This window comes from Phaseolus vulgaris, chromosome 9, assembly GCF_000499845.2.
Source record: "Phaseolus vulgaris cultivar G19833 chromosome 9, P. vulgaris v2.0, whole genome shotgun sequence".
Lineage (NCBI taxonomy): Eukaryota > Viridiplantae > Streptophyta > Magnoliopsida > Fabales > Fabaceae > Phaseolus > Phaseolus vulgaris.
Window position 1 is genome coordinate 7,583,403 of NC_023751.2, and position 15,543 is coordinate 7,598,945.

Sequence of the window (15,543 nt, forward strand, 5' to 3'; positions counted from 1 at the left end):
ATATATATCAATTTTATAAAATTAAAATTAAACTTAAAATTCACTTTATAATTGTTAACAATAAGTTGAAGGTGATTTTACAAAGCAAACAATTATAAGGATGATTATTACATCTATAATTAATTTAACCAATAGTTTATTAAATTAAAAAAGTAAGACGACAATTACGTTACTTAATTTTTAACAATTACGTTACTTAATTTTTAACAATTACATCCCTATCTAATGAAAAATGTTTTATAGAATGATTAACAGGAAAGTCAGAAGTGAGAATGAACCTAGCCATATACATATTATTATATTAGAATGAAAAAATAATTATATAAAGACGTGTCACTCTTTTAACAGAATCATTGAATTGATCAAGTCATCACTTCTATCATTAAACCTGACGATAACAATGTGTTATACAATAAGTTTAAATATTGTAATATTTTATAAATAAGTATAAAGAACTCAAGAAATAAACTTGACTTTCCACTCTCGATTTTATATCTTCTCATTACAAATACCTACTTTGTTTTTCCTTTCCTTTTAATCTCTCACTTTCTTAGGAAAATTCTCCTTCTTGTTTATCTCTAGCACAAATACGGATACGAAAACGGACACACGGATATAAATACGGAGATATGTATAATCTCTAAAATGTAGGATACGGGGACACGAATCTATATATTATATAATTTTGAATTATATAAATTGAAAATAAATATTTATGTCCAAAAGTATGTTTCAGATTCTTTTGGGAGCAAAAAGATATTTTTATGACTGGTTCAAACGAATTTCTTCTTTATTTTTATAATCATAATAAAAATTTATACAATAAATTTGAGTTTTTAGGAAATTATTGTATTTATATTTTTAAAATTATGTTAGAACCGTGCTAGAATTTTCAAAAATCCAACAAATATTTTTTGAATTAAAAACTTCACCGATAAGTGTACTACGAGTGTCGTATGAGTGTCGACACCGATACGTGTGTCCGACACGGATACGTCAATTTAAGAGAAGTGTCTGAACCTCATAGCTTACACCTCTTATTTATACAGTAAAACATTAATTTGAATTTAAAGTATCTCTATGATCATATATAAGTTATTACACACAAGAATAATGTATGTTAATTAACAATGAATTAGCAATTGTCTCACAAATTTTGCCTTTTGTTTTCTTTTGATTTTGTAAAAAAAAATAATGCTTGGATTACATTGTTATTAATTTTCTCAAATAACTAAAATTGAGTTTAACTATGATGTTTATTTTCACCTTGTTAATAAAGTTGAATTTGTCACTATAAAAAAATCATTAAATAAAATTAATTTTAAATATTAAAATAATTAGTTATTATTTAATTAAATTAGAGACTATTTTATAAATTAAAAAAAATCATTGATGTATAAAGTAGTTTCTATTACTAATAAAAATTTATAAAATAGTTTTTAAATTGATATTTAATAATTAGTTATCAAAATTTTAGCTACTTACTACTTTATATTCTAAAATAATTTTAAAGAATAATTTAGAATCTAAAATATTAGAAAATATTAGTAGTTAAAACTTAGTTAACTAATTTAGATACCAATTTATAAATTATTTTAATTTTTTTATTAATAATAAAAATCACTTTTTTTTTATAAAAGTTTTCATGGCATCACTATGCAACTTGACATCCAAGCTAGGCTGACATCTCAATTAATTTAGTTTAATCAATATAATAACTAATTATTTCTTATCTCTAAATTTTGATTACTATTTAATTATTTTCTTGTTGTGGATATATCTCGGAGTTATTAAGTAACATTGAATTATTACGATTTTTTTTTGTAAATTTTTAACGATAACAACATTTAATTTAATGATCAAATTAAGGACAAATTTATGTCATAAAAAGATAATATAAATTATAAAAATTAAATTATGACAATATAAATGGATCTCCTTTGCTCTCTCTACAAATTAGCACATACTCTTTTTTTCAAACATTGGTTAATGAGATTTCATGATCTAATTGGTCCAAGTGGTGGCTTCATTTACATATTTGTTTCAATTCGCTTTATGTAACCATGAAAATGTGTAAGTTTAAAAAAATTGAAATAAGTAAATTGTTCATCGAGGAACAATTTTATCGTGAAGAAGTTGGACATATTGAAATACGATTTATGATTCTTTTATTTGTTTATAAAGTTAAATGAAGATATTATATAACATACGACTTTCACATTGGAATTAACTTTTTCTATTGCCAAATTGAAGTCTTTCCACGACTTCAGTTTTTCAGTTGCTTTTGTTGCTTGTTTATAAAAAAATAAATATCTAATATTTTTGTAATGACACTAACCTAATTTAAATTTAAAATTATTTTTAAAAATTTATAGTTGCCTAAGTTATACAAAATAATAAAAAATTAAAAAATTAAAATGTAAGATTTATTTTTTAATTTTCTAGTTTTTTTTCCAAAAAATATTGTATTTATATATTTTATTAAAGTATTATATTTTAATTATAATACTAGAAAAAAACTAAAATAAAAAGTACGAACTTGATTTTAAAAAAATTAAGAAATAAAATGAAAGTTAGTTTAATTTCACATGATTAAAAATAATAATAATCTCATAACACCTATTATTAAGTTCCTCTTAATACTTAATCTTCCTACTTCTTCCGTCTTAATTCATAAAAGGTACTTTTACCTTTCAATTATTTGGGAGTTCAAATTTTTAAAGGTATTCCTAAAGAAAACATTTGAGACCTATTATGGAAAAAATAAAACGAGCTTCCAAAAATGTAAAGGTAAAAATGTTGAGTATGATGAGTCATATTCAATTGGTTTACTATGACGTTGGAGGCATTATTGCATCTTCTTTTAATTGGGTTTATAAATGATCTCTTAGGGTTTTAAAAGTTATTGAATGATGGGTTTAAAATTTTATATGGACCAGTGATATATTACTTAAAAAGGTTTGGTAACAATTATTTGGCATAGAATTTGTACTTCCAGAAAAGAAAAAGGTGAGTGTTGGGTGCTAAATTTGTTAGAAGAGAATTAGGTCTCCTTAATTGGTTTAGATTGGGATTTCCTTTATATCTCCAATGTTTTGGTACCAGCTTCATTTACAAATTTAGTCATCAATTTTTGGTTTCATATTCTTCTTTTGTTCGGCTTTGTTTTAAAGGTTGGTTCTAGGTGATCATATATATATATATATGATGGTTTATTTAGAAGGGTGTTTTTATTGTGAACTATAAAGAGATATAAAAATAACTTAAGTGTATGAAAAATAATTGAAGATTTTTCTATACAAAACAAGAAAAAAAAACATTAAAAGTCTTAATTTCGTTTAAAAATAACTACTTAAAAAGTGAAGATGTTATATAAAAAATAATGTTATGCATATAAAATAGAAATTTTGAAAATATTTAATATTTAAAACAACTGAAAATATACATATATATATTTAATAACATAAAATTTGTAATTACGTAAGAATCTAAGAATTAAGCCTAAAAAATTGTTGATGCATTTTCATTACTAATCCCTTATTTGACAAAGGAGAGAGGGGAAATAATATTTGATGTTTGATTTAGGAAGCAAATAAAGAAAAAAAAATGGTGGAACTCATTCTATTATTTGTCACTTTTTTTTTATGTTTTATGAAATCTCTCGAATTTTCTAACTTTTAAGATATTTGTTAAAAATTATTATATTTTTACTTGTTCTTATATTTATTTTGGTAAATAATTAAATATTAAATTTAATTTCTGTTGGGTTATGGGTCTTGAGCCGACCCTTGGTCATTTAGGTAGAATACCGATGTAAATGGACGGAAATTTGGATTAATTAGCATTAATCAAGCATTAAAGAGAGAATCATAACGGCAGACACAAAGTTAAGACTGACTACATAGGTAAAACCTCACAGATAGACAGATCACAAATTAGGTTAAGAACACACTTGTTCTTTACTATCTTGAATATTCTGGGTTTAGGTCTCCAATTGGCCTGTCTAGAACAATTTCTGTCATATTTTGATTTTATAAAGTTATTTATTCTTTATTTTGATCTTACATATTTCCTTTTTATAAACGAAAAGTTGTGTTGGTGTTTGATGATTTAAAGAATTTGATGGTGAATTTGTTGAGGTTTGGAGGAACTGGCACGCATATCTTGTATAACATGTGAAGTGCGTTTTTAGGCAAAGAGGAAAGGAAGTTACGTATACAACTACATGTTCTTTTTGACTTTCTCTTTTTGGTCATTATTACTGTATTTGGGGAACTCTACGTTCACGACACTTGGGAACACCATTAGCACTCATTCTAATTATTCAACTAGTATAACTTTTCAAACATCACATTAATTAATCATAAGAAACCACATTAAATGCAAATCTAAACACTAATCGCAATACATTTTAATTTCACGACGAACAATATAAATGAACTGTGTTTCACACTTAAACATAAAATCTAAATCTAATACACCAAATATCATAATATTCCTATAATCAATTAACTAGTCGATAATCTATTCATCTCATATATACTCTAAATTTTAGGTGTAAAAGAAAAGTAAATTACGTGTTAAAATATATTGTTGAAGATCTGTTAAAAATAAATAAATTAAAAATAAAAATATTTTATAATATATAAATATGTATAATTTTATTTATTTATTTATAAATTAATTTTATAAGATTGAATTAAATTTAAATATATTTATTAATAATAATAATAATAATGTACTGTTAATGTAATATAGTCAAAGGTTGAGTGAAGTAGATATGGATGCCTTTTTTCCAAATTGAGTTTCCCTATACTTCCTCAATTAACGTTTGCTTATTCTCAGAATAAAAAGAAACAATGCACACTGTTAGTTCGTTACTTTCTCAATTTTTAAATACTTAATTCATGTTTTTCTTCGAATACTAATTTTATATCATAAATTACTTAATTATAATTAGTAATTAAAATTTAATTTCTAAGTATTGTATATTTACGTATTTCAAAAAATTAAAATTATTTTAATTTTTAATAATTTTTATTTTAAGTTTAATAAATCAATTTAATTTGTACACACAATAAAAAAAGTCGCAGCACGTGAAGCCACCTAAGGCCGGCCCAATCGAAAAGCAAACTCTTTAGTCCAAGATAGCTTCTTCCTGCACCTCCATGACTTTTTCTGCCACCCAATACTAAAAACGCATTTACTATTATACCCTTCAGTAAAAAAAATTTATTTTAACCCAATTCCAATTGTGTTTCACTGTTCCTCTCTCACTCTTCAGCTTTCACTCTCCACGCCGTAGCCACCCCCTCCCACCTCCTTCCAAGCTTTCTCCTTCTCTCCGTCTCCCTTTCTTCTCTCATTATCTCATCCTTTCTAAACTTCTCCTTCTCCATCATTCGCCAATGTCATTTTCATTCACAAGTTAGTAAGTTTAATTTTATTGATTTTGTGCATATTAGAAAGTGCTTGTGTGTTTGTGCTCATTCACAAAAATAAGCATTAGACTATGTATTCCGGTACATTTTAACAGCAAAATGTATTATGGATTATGTAATCCGTAAGTTAAATTTGAAGTTCTAAAATGACTTTCGGATTGCATAATCCATAAATCAAATTTTGAGAGTGAAATGAGTTTTGAATTGTGTACTTCGTAAGTCATATTTGAAGTTTCAAAATGACTTCTGGATTGTGTAATCTGTAAGCCAAATTTCAACATGAGTTATGGATTCTGTAATACGTAAGGCATATATCAAGTTCAAATTTGACTTTTGGATTGCGTAATCCATAGTTCATTTAGTACCAGATTACACAATCCGGAAGTGTGATTTTGCTACGTTCCAGATCCGATATACTTACGGTTTATCTAATCCAAAACACTCTTGTTTTATGCGTAAAGAACCGGATTATGTAATCTGGTGATCTAGCGACTTAGTAGAATGAGAAGCATTGTCGCCCGCACCAGCTCAAACAACACCTTAAGGAGCATGCACCACAACCACCACACCAAGCACCTTCCCTTTCACTTTGCACCACCACCACACCATGCACCTTCGTTTCACTCGCGGACAAAATGTGAAACAACTTTAATTTTTATCTTTTTACTGAAGGACAATTTTGGTATTTTAAAAGTTTATGTAGGTGTCCGAAGAAGTCATGGAGGTGCAAGAAGAAACTGTCTTAGTCCAATTATAAGTTTTGAGCACATGGCTAAGTTAAACTTTGACTATGCTTAGGCACTATTCCAAAAACCCCAATTGGAATCTCAAAAATTCCACTCAAGTCATCACCCTAGTTGATCTCACTATATATGTCTAAAATCTTTATGTCTTATTATCAATTTGTATGGATTTCATAAAGAAACTTAGGTAAAAAATTTGATCAAATCACACTCTAAAAGGTACGAGAAGTGGAATAAGAAAACACATAGAGAAAGAGAAAGAGGGGATATAAATTTCATTTGATAAAAAAAGTATATTATATGGAGAGAGAGAAAAAAAAAATTATATACGAAGAAAGAAAGAAAAAATGGAAAATCATAACAAAAGCATATTAGAGAAGCATGGTACATGCAATACATAAACTTCATGTAACATCATCCTGTAAACATATAATTGGATTATGCACAACCATGAGTTTATCCTTAAAAGTATGAAATAAAGCTTCAAAGAGAGGTTTGGTGAGAATGTTAACCTCTTGAAATATGGTAGGAAAATGAATGAATTGTAGCTACTTTTATTGAATATAATTACAAAAAAAAATGTAAATCAAGTTCAAAGTGTTTTGTTTTCGAGTGTATGCTAGGGTTGAACTCCAAGATTGTCTGAATAATTTTTTTTGTAACGAAAAAGACACACGAAGTTCATGAAGAAGATTTGTAACCCACTTGATTTTAGTCAAAATAGCAATAATACTATGATACTCGACTTATGTACTACTATGAGAAATCACTTTTTGTTTATGCGAAGTCCATGAGAAAAGATTTATTTTAAGGATTACACAGTAACCAGTTGTTGATTTTCTATCGTAGGGATCAGATCCCCAATCTACATCACTGAAGGCAATAACTATGAGTTCAGGGTGGTTGAATAGGTCAAAACCATGGTGTATGATGTCAACAAGGTAACTGAGAATTCTTTTAACAAAATTTTATTGATGTTCTTGAGGTTGATGAATATATTAGCAAATCTTGTTAACATAGTAGGCAATATCGGGACAAGAAATGAGTAAGATTGTAAAGAACCAACGATGGAACCACACACAGAAGAATCTTGAACAACATTTGTTCCATCATAAGTAAGACGAGAGCATAAAATCAATGGAGTCAATTAAGCCTTTGATCCAAGCATGCTGGCTTTTTGTAAGAGATCTTTGATATACTTTGTTTGAGATAAGTGAAGGCTAGCATCCTTGTTCCAAAAGACTTCTATGCCATGGAAATAATGTAAGTAACAAAGATCTTTTAGAGTGAAATGTTTGTTTAACATGGAAATAAGAGAATGAACCTGAAAAGATGAGCTACTTGTGATGATTATATCATTGACATAAAAAAGAACCAATAAAGAAGAGTGACCCCAAAATTTAATGGATAAGGAAGTGAATGTAAAATGAATAGAAGAGAGAAAGTTGTACTTAGCTTTTGAAACAAAAAAAATGGAGCTTGTTTGAGGTAGTATAAAGCCTTTTGTAATCTTCACACAATGTTAGAATCAACAGTTCCAAAACTTGGTGGTTGTTGCATATAAACTGTTTCTTTTAAGTCACCATAGAGAAAGACATTGTTGATGGCAATTTGATGAATTGACCACTTTGAAGAGAAGGCTAGTGTAAGATTAATGCAAATGATAATGGGTTTAACAACATGATTGGAAGTTTTTGCATAATTAATGTAGTAAATAAGGTTGTAAAACACGAAAAGTTGATTTCCTGATGCATGAATGGTCATTTTTGGTAAGGACTTATCCACATTGTGTTGCATAAGTTCTCCAAGACATAACAAAAACTTCTTGGATAATACCAAGGATCTCAGAACTAGCAAAAATTCTTAAAATCCTAAGAGTAAAAGAGTCAAAGATACCAAAAATATTAGAAAAAGAGAAAGAATGAAACAGTGAAAAAGAGTGAAAAATCGGCGAGAGATGTGTGTTATAAGAGCACTGCAGAAACACTTACTTATAGATGGAGGGGAAACCGCAAAACTGGTTGAGTGAAACCACATCTCATAGATGAGTTGTTGCGGAGAGAAAGGTAGGAGTGCATATGAAGGTAGCTCCATCAAGATCGACATCAAGATCCAGAGACATCGGAGGGAAGTAGGAGGTTGAGAACTGGTCATAGAGATTTTTGCATGTCATCCTTTTATATTTCCTCTGGAACGACTTCGGAGGATTGCGAGGCTTTTGCGATATCGATTTACAACAATTAAAACCCTCTATTTGATGAATTTTTTGTCAGCAAGTCTTGTTGTGTCATTGAAAGGTACCATCAACATTGAACTTTCTTTTGAAAACACATTTGTAGCTAATTACAGTTACGTGAGTGGAAAAGATAGTGAAAGTGCAAGTGTTGTTGGCAACGAGAGCCCTCAATTAATCTTTCATGGCATTGAATAAATAACGATAATGTAAAGGTTCTTTTATAGTGGTAGAAATATTATAAGAAGGATTCTAATAAGTTTATCTTATTGATTATGGTTAATAAATTCTCATCTTACAATTTTAGTAATTATATCGAATTGAAGGAGTTTGAAGCTAGCGTATAGTTTCCTTGAAACTAATGAGAATATTGAAAATGTGGAAAAGAAATGAGGAAGATGGATTTTTTATTTATTTTTTATTTTGTGTTTATTGCTTGCGCAAAAGATGAATAAGGCATTGAAAACTATCAATATTATGTAAAAGGTAAAAAAAAAAAAAAAGCTAACTGATATAAATTTTATTTGAAAAAACATATATTACATGCAGAAAAATAAAATTATATGCAAAACAAGAAGAAAAAACGTAAGAGAAATTGTGGTGTTATTAAGGATAGGTTTCAATCATGTAAAGATCCAATTAAAAGATTTTATTTTACAAAATATCAGCCTTAATATAGATAAATCTCATTAATGTTTCATCAGTATTGAATGGAATTTAAGAAGAGAATAAAATTTTATAAGAATAATCTTAAAATTTAACAATGAATATAGACTTAAAAGATTATTAGATACAAAATCAAGGTGCTCAGAAATAAGCATAGAAAAGATATACAAGATCGGGAAAAAAACATAAAAAAAAAAAAACTAAATTGAAACTTATTGTTGCTGGTTACTTTGAATGATGTAATTGAGATTCATTCTTCTTGGTTGGAAGAGAAACATAAGAAATATGCATGGTAGCCGCAATAGATAGAGTTCACCTAACACATGCACCTAAATTCAGAATCGAATTTGTAAATGTAGAAATGGGTGATTCGGTTTTCTTACTCTCTCAGCCATGTTTGGAGTGCATTTATAAGGAGAAATCACAGAGCAAAATGGTCCCCTTTCAATCCCGATCAATTGGAACCATTTTATTGTCCAAAAATATGTGAATAAATTATGGAAATGCTCATCATAAACTTGTTTGGGTAAAATGGTTCGTGAATACACCCCTCAGGTTAAACCAGAAAAGAGAATAACCCATGCCCTTCAAATGGTGAAATTAAAAAAGAAAATGAATAAAAGTCTCTGTTACAGAGAAAATGATGAAGAGGTGACAATGATGTTGAAAGAAATAGATAACTGGTTGCTTACCCGCGTAATCAATAGAAGGAAACAGCGGGGAAACAAATAATGACATAAGAGGTCTGAAATCCATATCCCACATTACTCAACAATATCATATCTAATTACAAAAGAGACAAGACAGCACCATCTTTTTCCACAATAAATAAATAAAAAAAATCGAATTATTGAACCGTATGCGATGCGAGTGAAGAGTGGTCTCTGACTCTGTCAAATTCAATTACTCAAACTCACAAAAACACAAAGATATAAATCATCCCATTTCTCTACGTTTCCTAACATTCATTATCCAAATGGCTCAGCAAAAGCGGTTCAAAACTTTGACCCAAAACCTCAAAGACAAAGCCTCGGTCATCGCCGCAGTACTATCCCCCAAGCGCCACGCATCCTCCGTCCGGGTACACGTGCTCCGCGCCACCACACACGCACTCACGGCGCCTCCCTCCGAGGAAACCATCGCCGCCGTACTCGCGGTGGGACAGGGCTCCGACCGCAACCCGCGCGCCTGCATCGACGCGATCATGGACCGTCTGCACCACACGCGCAGCGCCGCCGTGGCGCTCAAGTGCCTCTTCACGCTACACAACGTCGTCGTAAAGGGACCCTTCACGTTGAAGGACCAACTCTCGTGTTACCCTTCCTACGGCGGCCACAACTTTCTTAACCTCTCAACCTTTCGCAACGACTCGGACGTGGAATCGGTGGAACTGAGTTCGTGGGTGCGGTGGTACGCGGGCGTACTGGAACAGAGCCTCACGGTTTCCAGAGTCTTGGGGTATTACCTTAACGCCTCTCGCGAATCCCAAGAAAGTAAAAAGATTATCCTTTCGAACGCGTCGAATGCGGATTTGTTGTACAAGGTGGAGGCGCTGGTGGGTTTCGTCGAACAAATAAGCCACGTGCCTGATTCGCTGCACCTGCAGAAGAACGAGTTGGTGTACGAGGTTGTGCGGTTGGTGGGAGATGATTATAGGAACGTGCAGGTTGAGATTTTGTTGCGCGTGGAAGAACTTCTGGAGAGAATGGAGGATTTTGATGTGGGTGAGTTGAACGAGTTGGTGGGGTATTTAGGGAGATTGGAGGAGACTCAGGAGAAGTTGGTTCTTTTGTTCGTGAATAGGAAAAGGAACAATGGATTCTGGGATTTGGTTCAGAAGACTAAGGTCAAGGGAATGGCCAAGAAGAGGGAGATTGAAGGGAAGTGGCTCACGGTGGTTGTCAACACCGGCGCCGCCGAATTGACTCGCTCCACGAACCCGTTTCTTGACCCGGTTCAACTCACTCCGGTCCCACGGGTAGATTTTGCAACGGTAAGGTGACATATGGCAACGGTTACATTCAGTGGGTAATTCTTTTATCTTCTTTGTTTTTTTTTTTCATTTTTTTCCCTTCTATTTTCTGGGAATCCGCACCCAGCGTGCCCTTCCATTTGGAAGCTATACTTTTTCCATTCTTTTGTGCTGCTTTTTTTATTTCTTGTTTTCTTTTATTTGGAAGCAAGATCTTATTTTTTAGAATGATTAAAGTGAATAAACTATTAGGATCTTCATGTATAGCCATGTAAAAAGAGATTTCTGTGGAAAAAATAATAACGGATTCTGTTAACTTTTGATTTTTTCTACCCTTTTGTGCTGGCTATGATCTGTCTGTATTAGGTGTGGCTGCTAGATTATTTTATTCAAACAATACCATAAATGTGATAATTCACAATCTTTAAAAATAGCAATTTGTACAAAATTTATATTATTTTTCTTTATGAATACTTTTTTAACTCCAGAAATTAAGTTTATGGTGCGTAACTTTATAAATGATATTAAATAGTATGAAGATGGAATTTCAGTTCATATTGAAACATAACATGACACCGATAAATATGTATTTAGTTTTCGTCTCAATAATTGAAAGATAAAGATAAAAGGACAATCTATATGAAAGGAACGCAAGGTAAACAAAAGACAAATGTTACTTGATATCATATTTCATTTTACACTCCAATAAATATTAATATTTTAATTATTTAAAAAAATTATATTTTTTTTATTCATTAAATTTTATTTTTATTTTAACTTTTATTATAAATATTAATATATATTATGAGCGTAAGATACAAGAGTGCCAAAATATCTTACTCCTTAAAAAAACAAACAAGAATAAGAGTGAGACAGGACATTTGTACACTATGTAAAACAAATTTGTACACTACGTAAAACAAATGTATAGCTATTAAATTATTAAAATCAATAGTTATTATACACCTGATTTGTGTTTATTTAACATGATTATCAAATATATTTCATAAAAAAACTTGAAATCCCTTTTATATGATATTTCAAATTTGTAATAGTTTTCTTCGAAGAAAAAAAAATCTTAATTATATTTTTCCCTACTTGGTGAAACATAATTTTTTTAATTAACTTAGAATATAAATAAATGATTTCTGAAGTATATTTTTAATATATATATATATATATATATATTCCTTTTCTTTTTCCTTTCATTTTCACAAATCTCTCTTTCAGACAGTCAATATTCAAATTGATTATTTTGAAATTTTCTATGTAATTTAAAATTCCTTAATTTTAATTACTATATTTTATAAAAACAATTTTTCAATTAAATAAATTAAAATGCAAGCCAATATAATCTTAAAGTTCTCGCAAAAATTTAACATATTGTTACAACTATTTTCATCTAATCAATTTGTATACATTATATTTTAACATGCATATATATATATATATGCGAAGTTCAAGTTAAAAATTTAATATCATGGTAAAATATTTTCTTTCCTTTAGTGTGTTGCTTTATTACTTATTACATTTCTTTTGTATATTTTTTTTATTGGAATAACATTTATACAAAATTTAAAAACTAGTTTTCGTAACATATTTATATTCTAATATATATTTCGAAAAATACTTTTCATACACTACAAAAAAAAAAAATTATTAAATAAAAATCAATTTTAAAGACCAAAATAATTAGGTACTATTTGATTAAATTAGAGACTCTTTTATAAATTTTTTAAAAATTATTAATATCTAAAGTCATTTTTATTATTAATAAATTATTATAAAATAATTTTTAAATTGGTATGTAACCATTAATTACTAAGATTTTAACTACTTATTATTTTATATTCTAAATTAGTCTCTATTAGTATTTTAGAAACCAATTTAAAATCTAAAATATTAGTCATTAAAACTTAGGTAGCTAATTTAGATATAAATTTAGAAATCATTTTATAAATTTTTATTAATAATAGAAATCACTTTAGATATGAATAATTTTTTAGTCTCTAAATTTGTATTTAATTTAGTAAATATAGTGAATAATTATTTTTATCTCTAAATTTAGTTACTATTTAATGGTTTTCTTGTAGTGATAACGTATTTTTTATATTTATAGAAATTAATTTTCACAAAAATTTTATTTTTTGGATTTTTATAATATAAAAAATAATTAGGCTAATTTTCATTGTTATGAAAAATTATATTACGTATCTAGTTTTGACGATTTATTAGAATATATTTATATTACAAAAATCAATTACAATAAAATTCAGAAAGGTAGGATATAAAAAAAATTAGTGTTACTGGTTGCGAAGAGAGAAAAAAAAGGGGTGGTGAAAAGAACAGCGCAGGTTTTATTCCTTTTCATCCAGACTTTTTGAGGGAGCCTGAATTGAACATAATTTCACCCTGGAAGAATGTTTCAATACAAAATTGCTATGTAGAATTTCTAAATTCCTAAATGCAGTTCCTTTTTGTTTTTATTATTTTCTTTGAGATTTATGTTTTTGAACAATATGCTAAATTTTTTGGAATTGTTCTATAAGATTTTATTTATTTTTCTTAAACCAACGCTCATTAACTAAACCTTTGAAAATACTCAAAATCTCAATAAATTAGTTTGGGGTAACTTGTATAATCAATATTAATTATATGAAAAATAAATTGACAAGAAATCATTTCATAAAAACGTAGGAAAGAGAGGGGAATTAAGCACAAATATGAGACAACATATTTATTTAAAAAATAATTATCAAAATAAACAATAATTAGTTGAATGTAGAATAACTAGAAGATAGAATTTTAAATAATTTTCATGTGATAGATCACATTATAGTTACATCATACCTCGAGAAATTACATGAAATATACAAAGTTGAGTGCAACTATCATCCAAAAAATTTAAACTCAGTGAAATAGTAAACTAAATTTAAATAATGTGAAATAACAAACATCCAAGTTGATGCTACATTTATCAGCTATACGAGTATCAAACAAATAAACAAAAACAAAACAATAGCACTAGTGCAAAATATCATTCTTCATAATTTCTAATTAAATAATGTATGTGAGTACTGGATTTTATTTGGGTAATTATTTTTTGAAAATATTTTAAATGAAAAAGAGCAATGAATATCTAACTAAAAAAACACATTTACCCACACTAAAGTTCCATATATAAATTAAAATTACAAATTGATTATATATGGAAAAAATTTCGTAGGTAAATTTTTATCGTAACGAATTAGGATTCGTAGTTATTACATATGGATATGCGTATGAGATACTTCTTTCAGGTAATTTTTACATACCATCTAGCATCATTGGCTATTACATATAAAATATCATTCATAGTTATTTTTTACCTCCAATCTAGCATCCATGAGTAATACTCATCACTTCATATATGTACCTACCAAATCATATGTGGGTATCTATCATTTATCTATTGCCAAAAATTTATGTGTAAGTATCCATGCAAGGAATTTGCTAAATTACCAAGAGAGATACATTGGTTGGTAATATTACCTACACATATACAAATTCATTATCTTGATGATTTTCTTTGTGATTGTTTTAACTATATATATACAAAATATCTAAATCTAACTTACTTAAAAGAAAATGGTGTATAATTTCAATTTAGTAATTCAACTATCATTTCCATTGGCCCTAACACAATTCATGACTAGAACAATTCCTAAATTAACTATTTTGATAAATATTTTTATAAATAAACTTAATTTATTTCATATATTTAAAATCAACTCAAACATTTTAACTTTTGCACAAACTCTTTCATCTAATTTTTCTAAAAGCAAACAAGATGCAACTAGCAAAATATCCTTTTCTACATATCCTTGCTAAGTACCATATTGTTATAAAAATACAAGGGCAACATTCAACAATAGTTTTTTTTTTCATACCATCATTTCATAAATAACCAATGTAAATAAAAATCTTGTTTAAGATACCAATCAAAAGTAATAGTAGTTAAACAGTTGTGAGTAAGAAAGAATTTCGGTATATTTGACAATGAGGTTTCAACAATAACCACCTTAAGGTCATATTTAACAAGAGAAATATCAACTTTTAAATTTCTAACTCACATTCTTTAACTCAATGACACTATCAATTGAAGTTTGATTCAACACTATTGTGGTCATAAAAAATGGAGTTTGATTTAGTGATTTAGTATTTAGGACGAAGTGATTTGAGAATTTTGGAATAAAGATTTAAAAATAAAAATACTAGTGAAAATTTAGGAGCAAAACTTTTGGAGAAGTGTTAAAGATTTGGAAATTTGTATTCATAAATAATTGAATGTAATACTTTTTAATTTATTTATATTTTATTTTATCTATGAACTAAATAATATTAGTATATATAATGTTTTCTTACCCCTACCCATATGGAGGTAATGGTTAACCTACTTTTCCATATTCCTTTTTTCTGTCAACAGTGATATTGCCTATATAGCTATTC

General features: G+C 28.3%; 1 protein-coding gene across 1 annotated transcript; it reads left to right on the forward strand.

The window, feature by feature from the left end:
• The first annotated feature begins 9,747 nt into the window (after window positions 1-9,747).
• Window positions 9,748-11,371, forward strand: LOC137820333 (putative clathrin assembly protein At4g40080). The gene has a single exon (XM_068624364.1). The coding sequence runs from the start codon at window positions 10,060-10,062 to the stop codon at window positions 11,083-11,085; it is 1,026 nt and encodes a 341-aa protein (XP_068480465.1). The 5' UTR covers window positions 9,748-10,059; the 3' UTR covers window positions 11,086-11,371.
• The last annotated feature ends 4,172 nt before the right edge of the window (window positions 11,372-15,543 follow it).

Coding starts and splice junctions, on each gene's coding strand:
- LOC137820333 (XM_068624364.1), top strand. CDS start 10,060: ATGGCTCAGCAAAAGCGGTTCAAAACTTTGACCCAAAACCTCAAAGAC.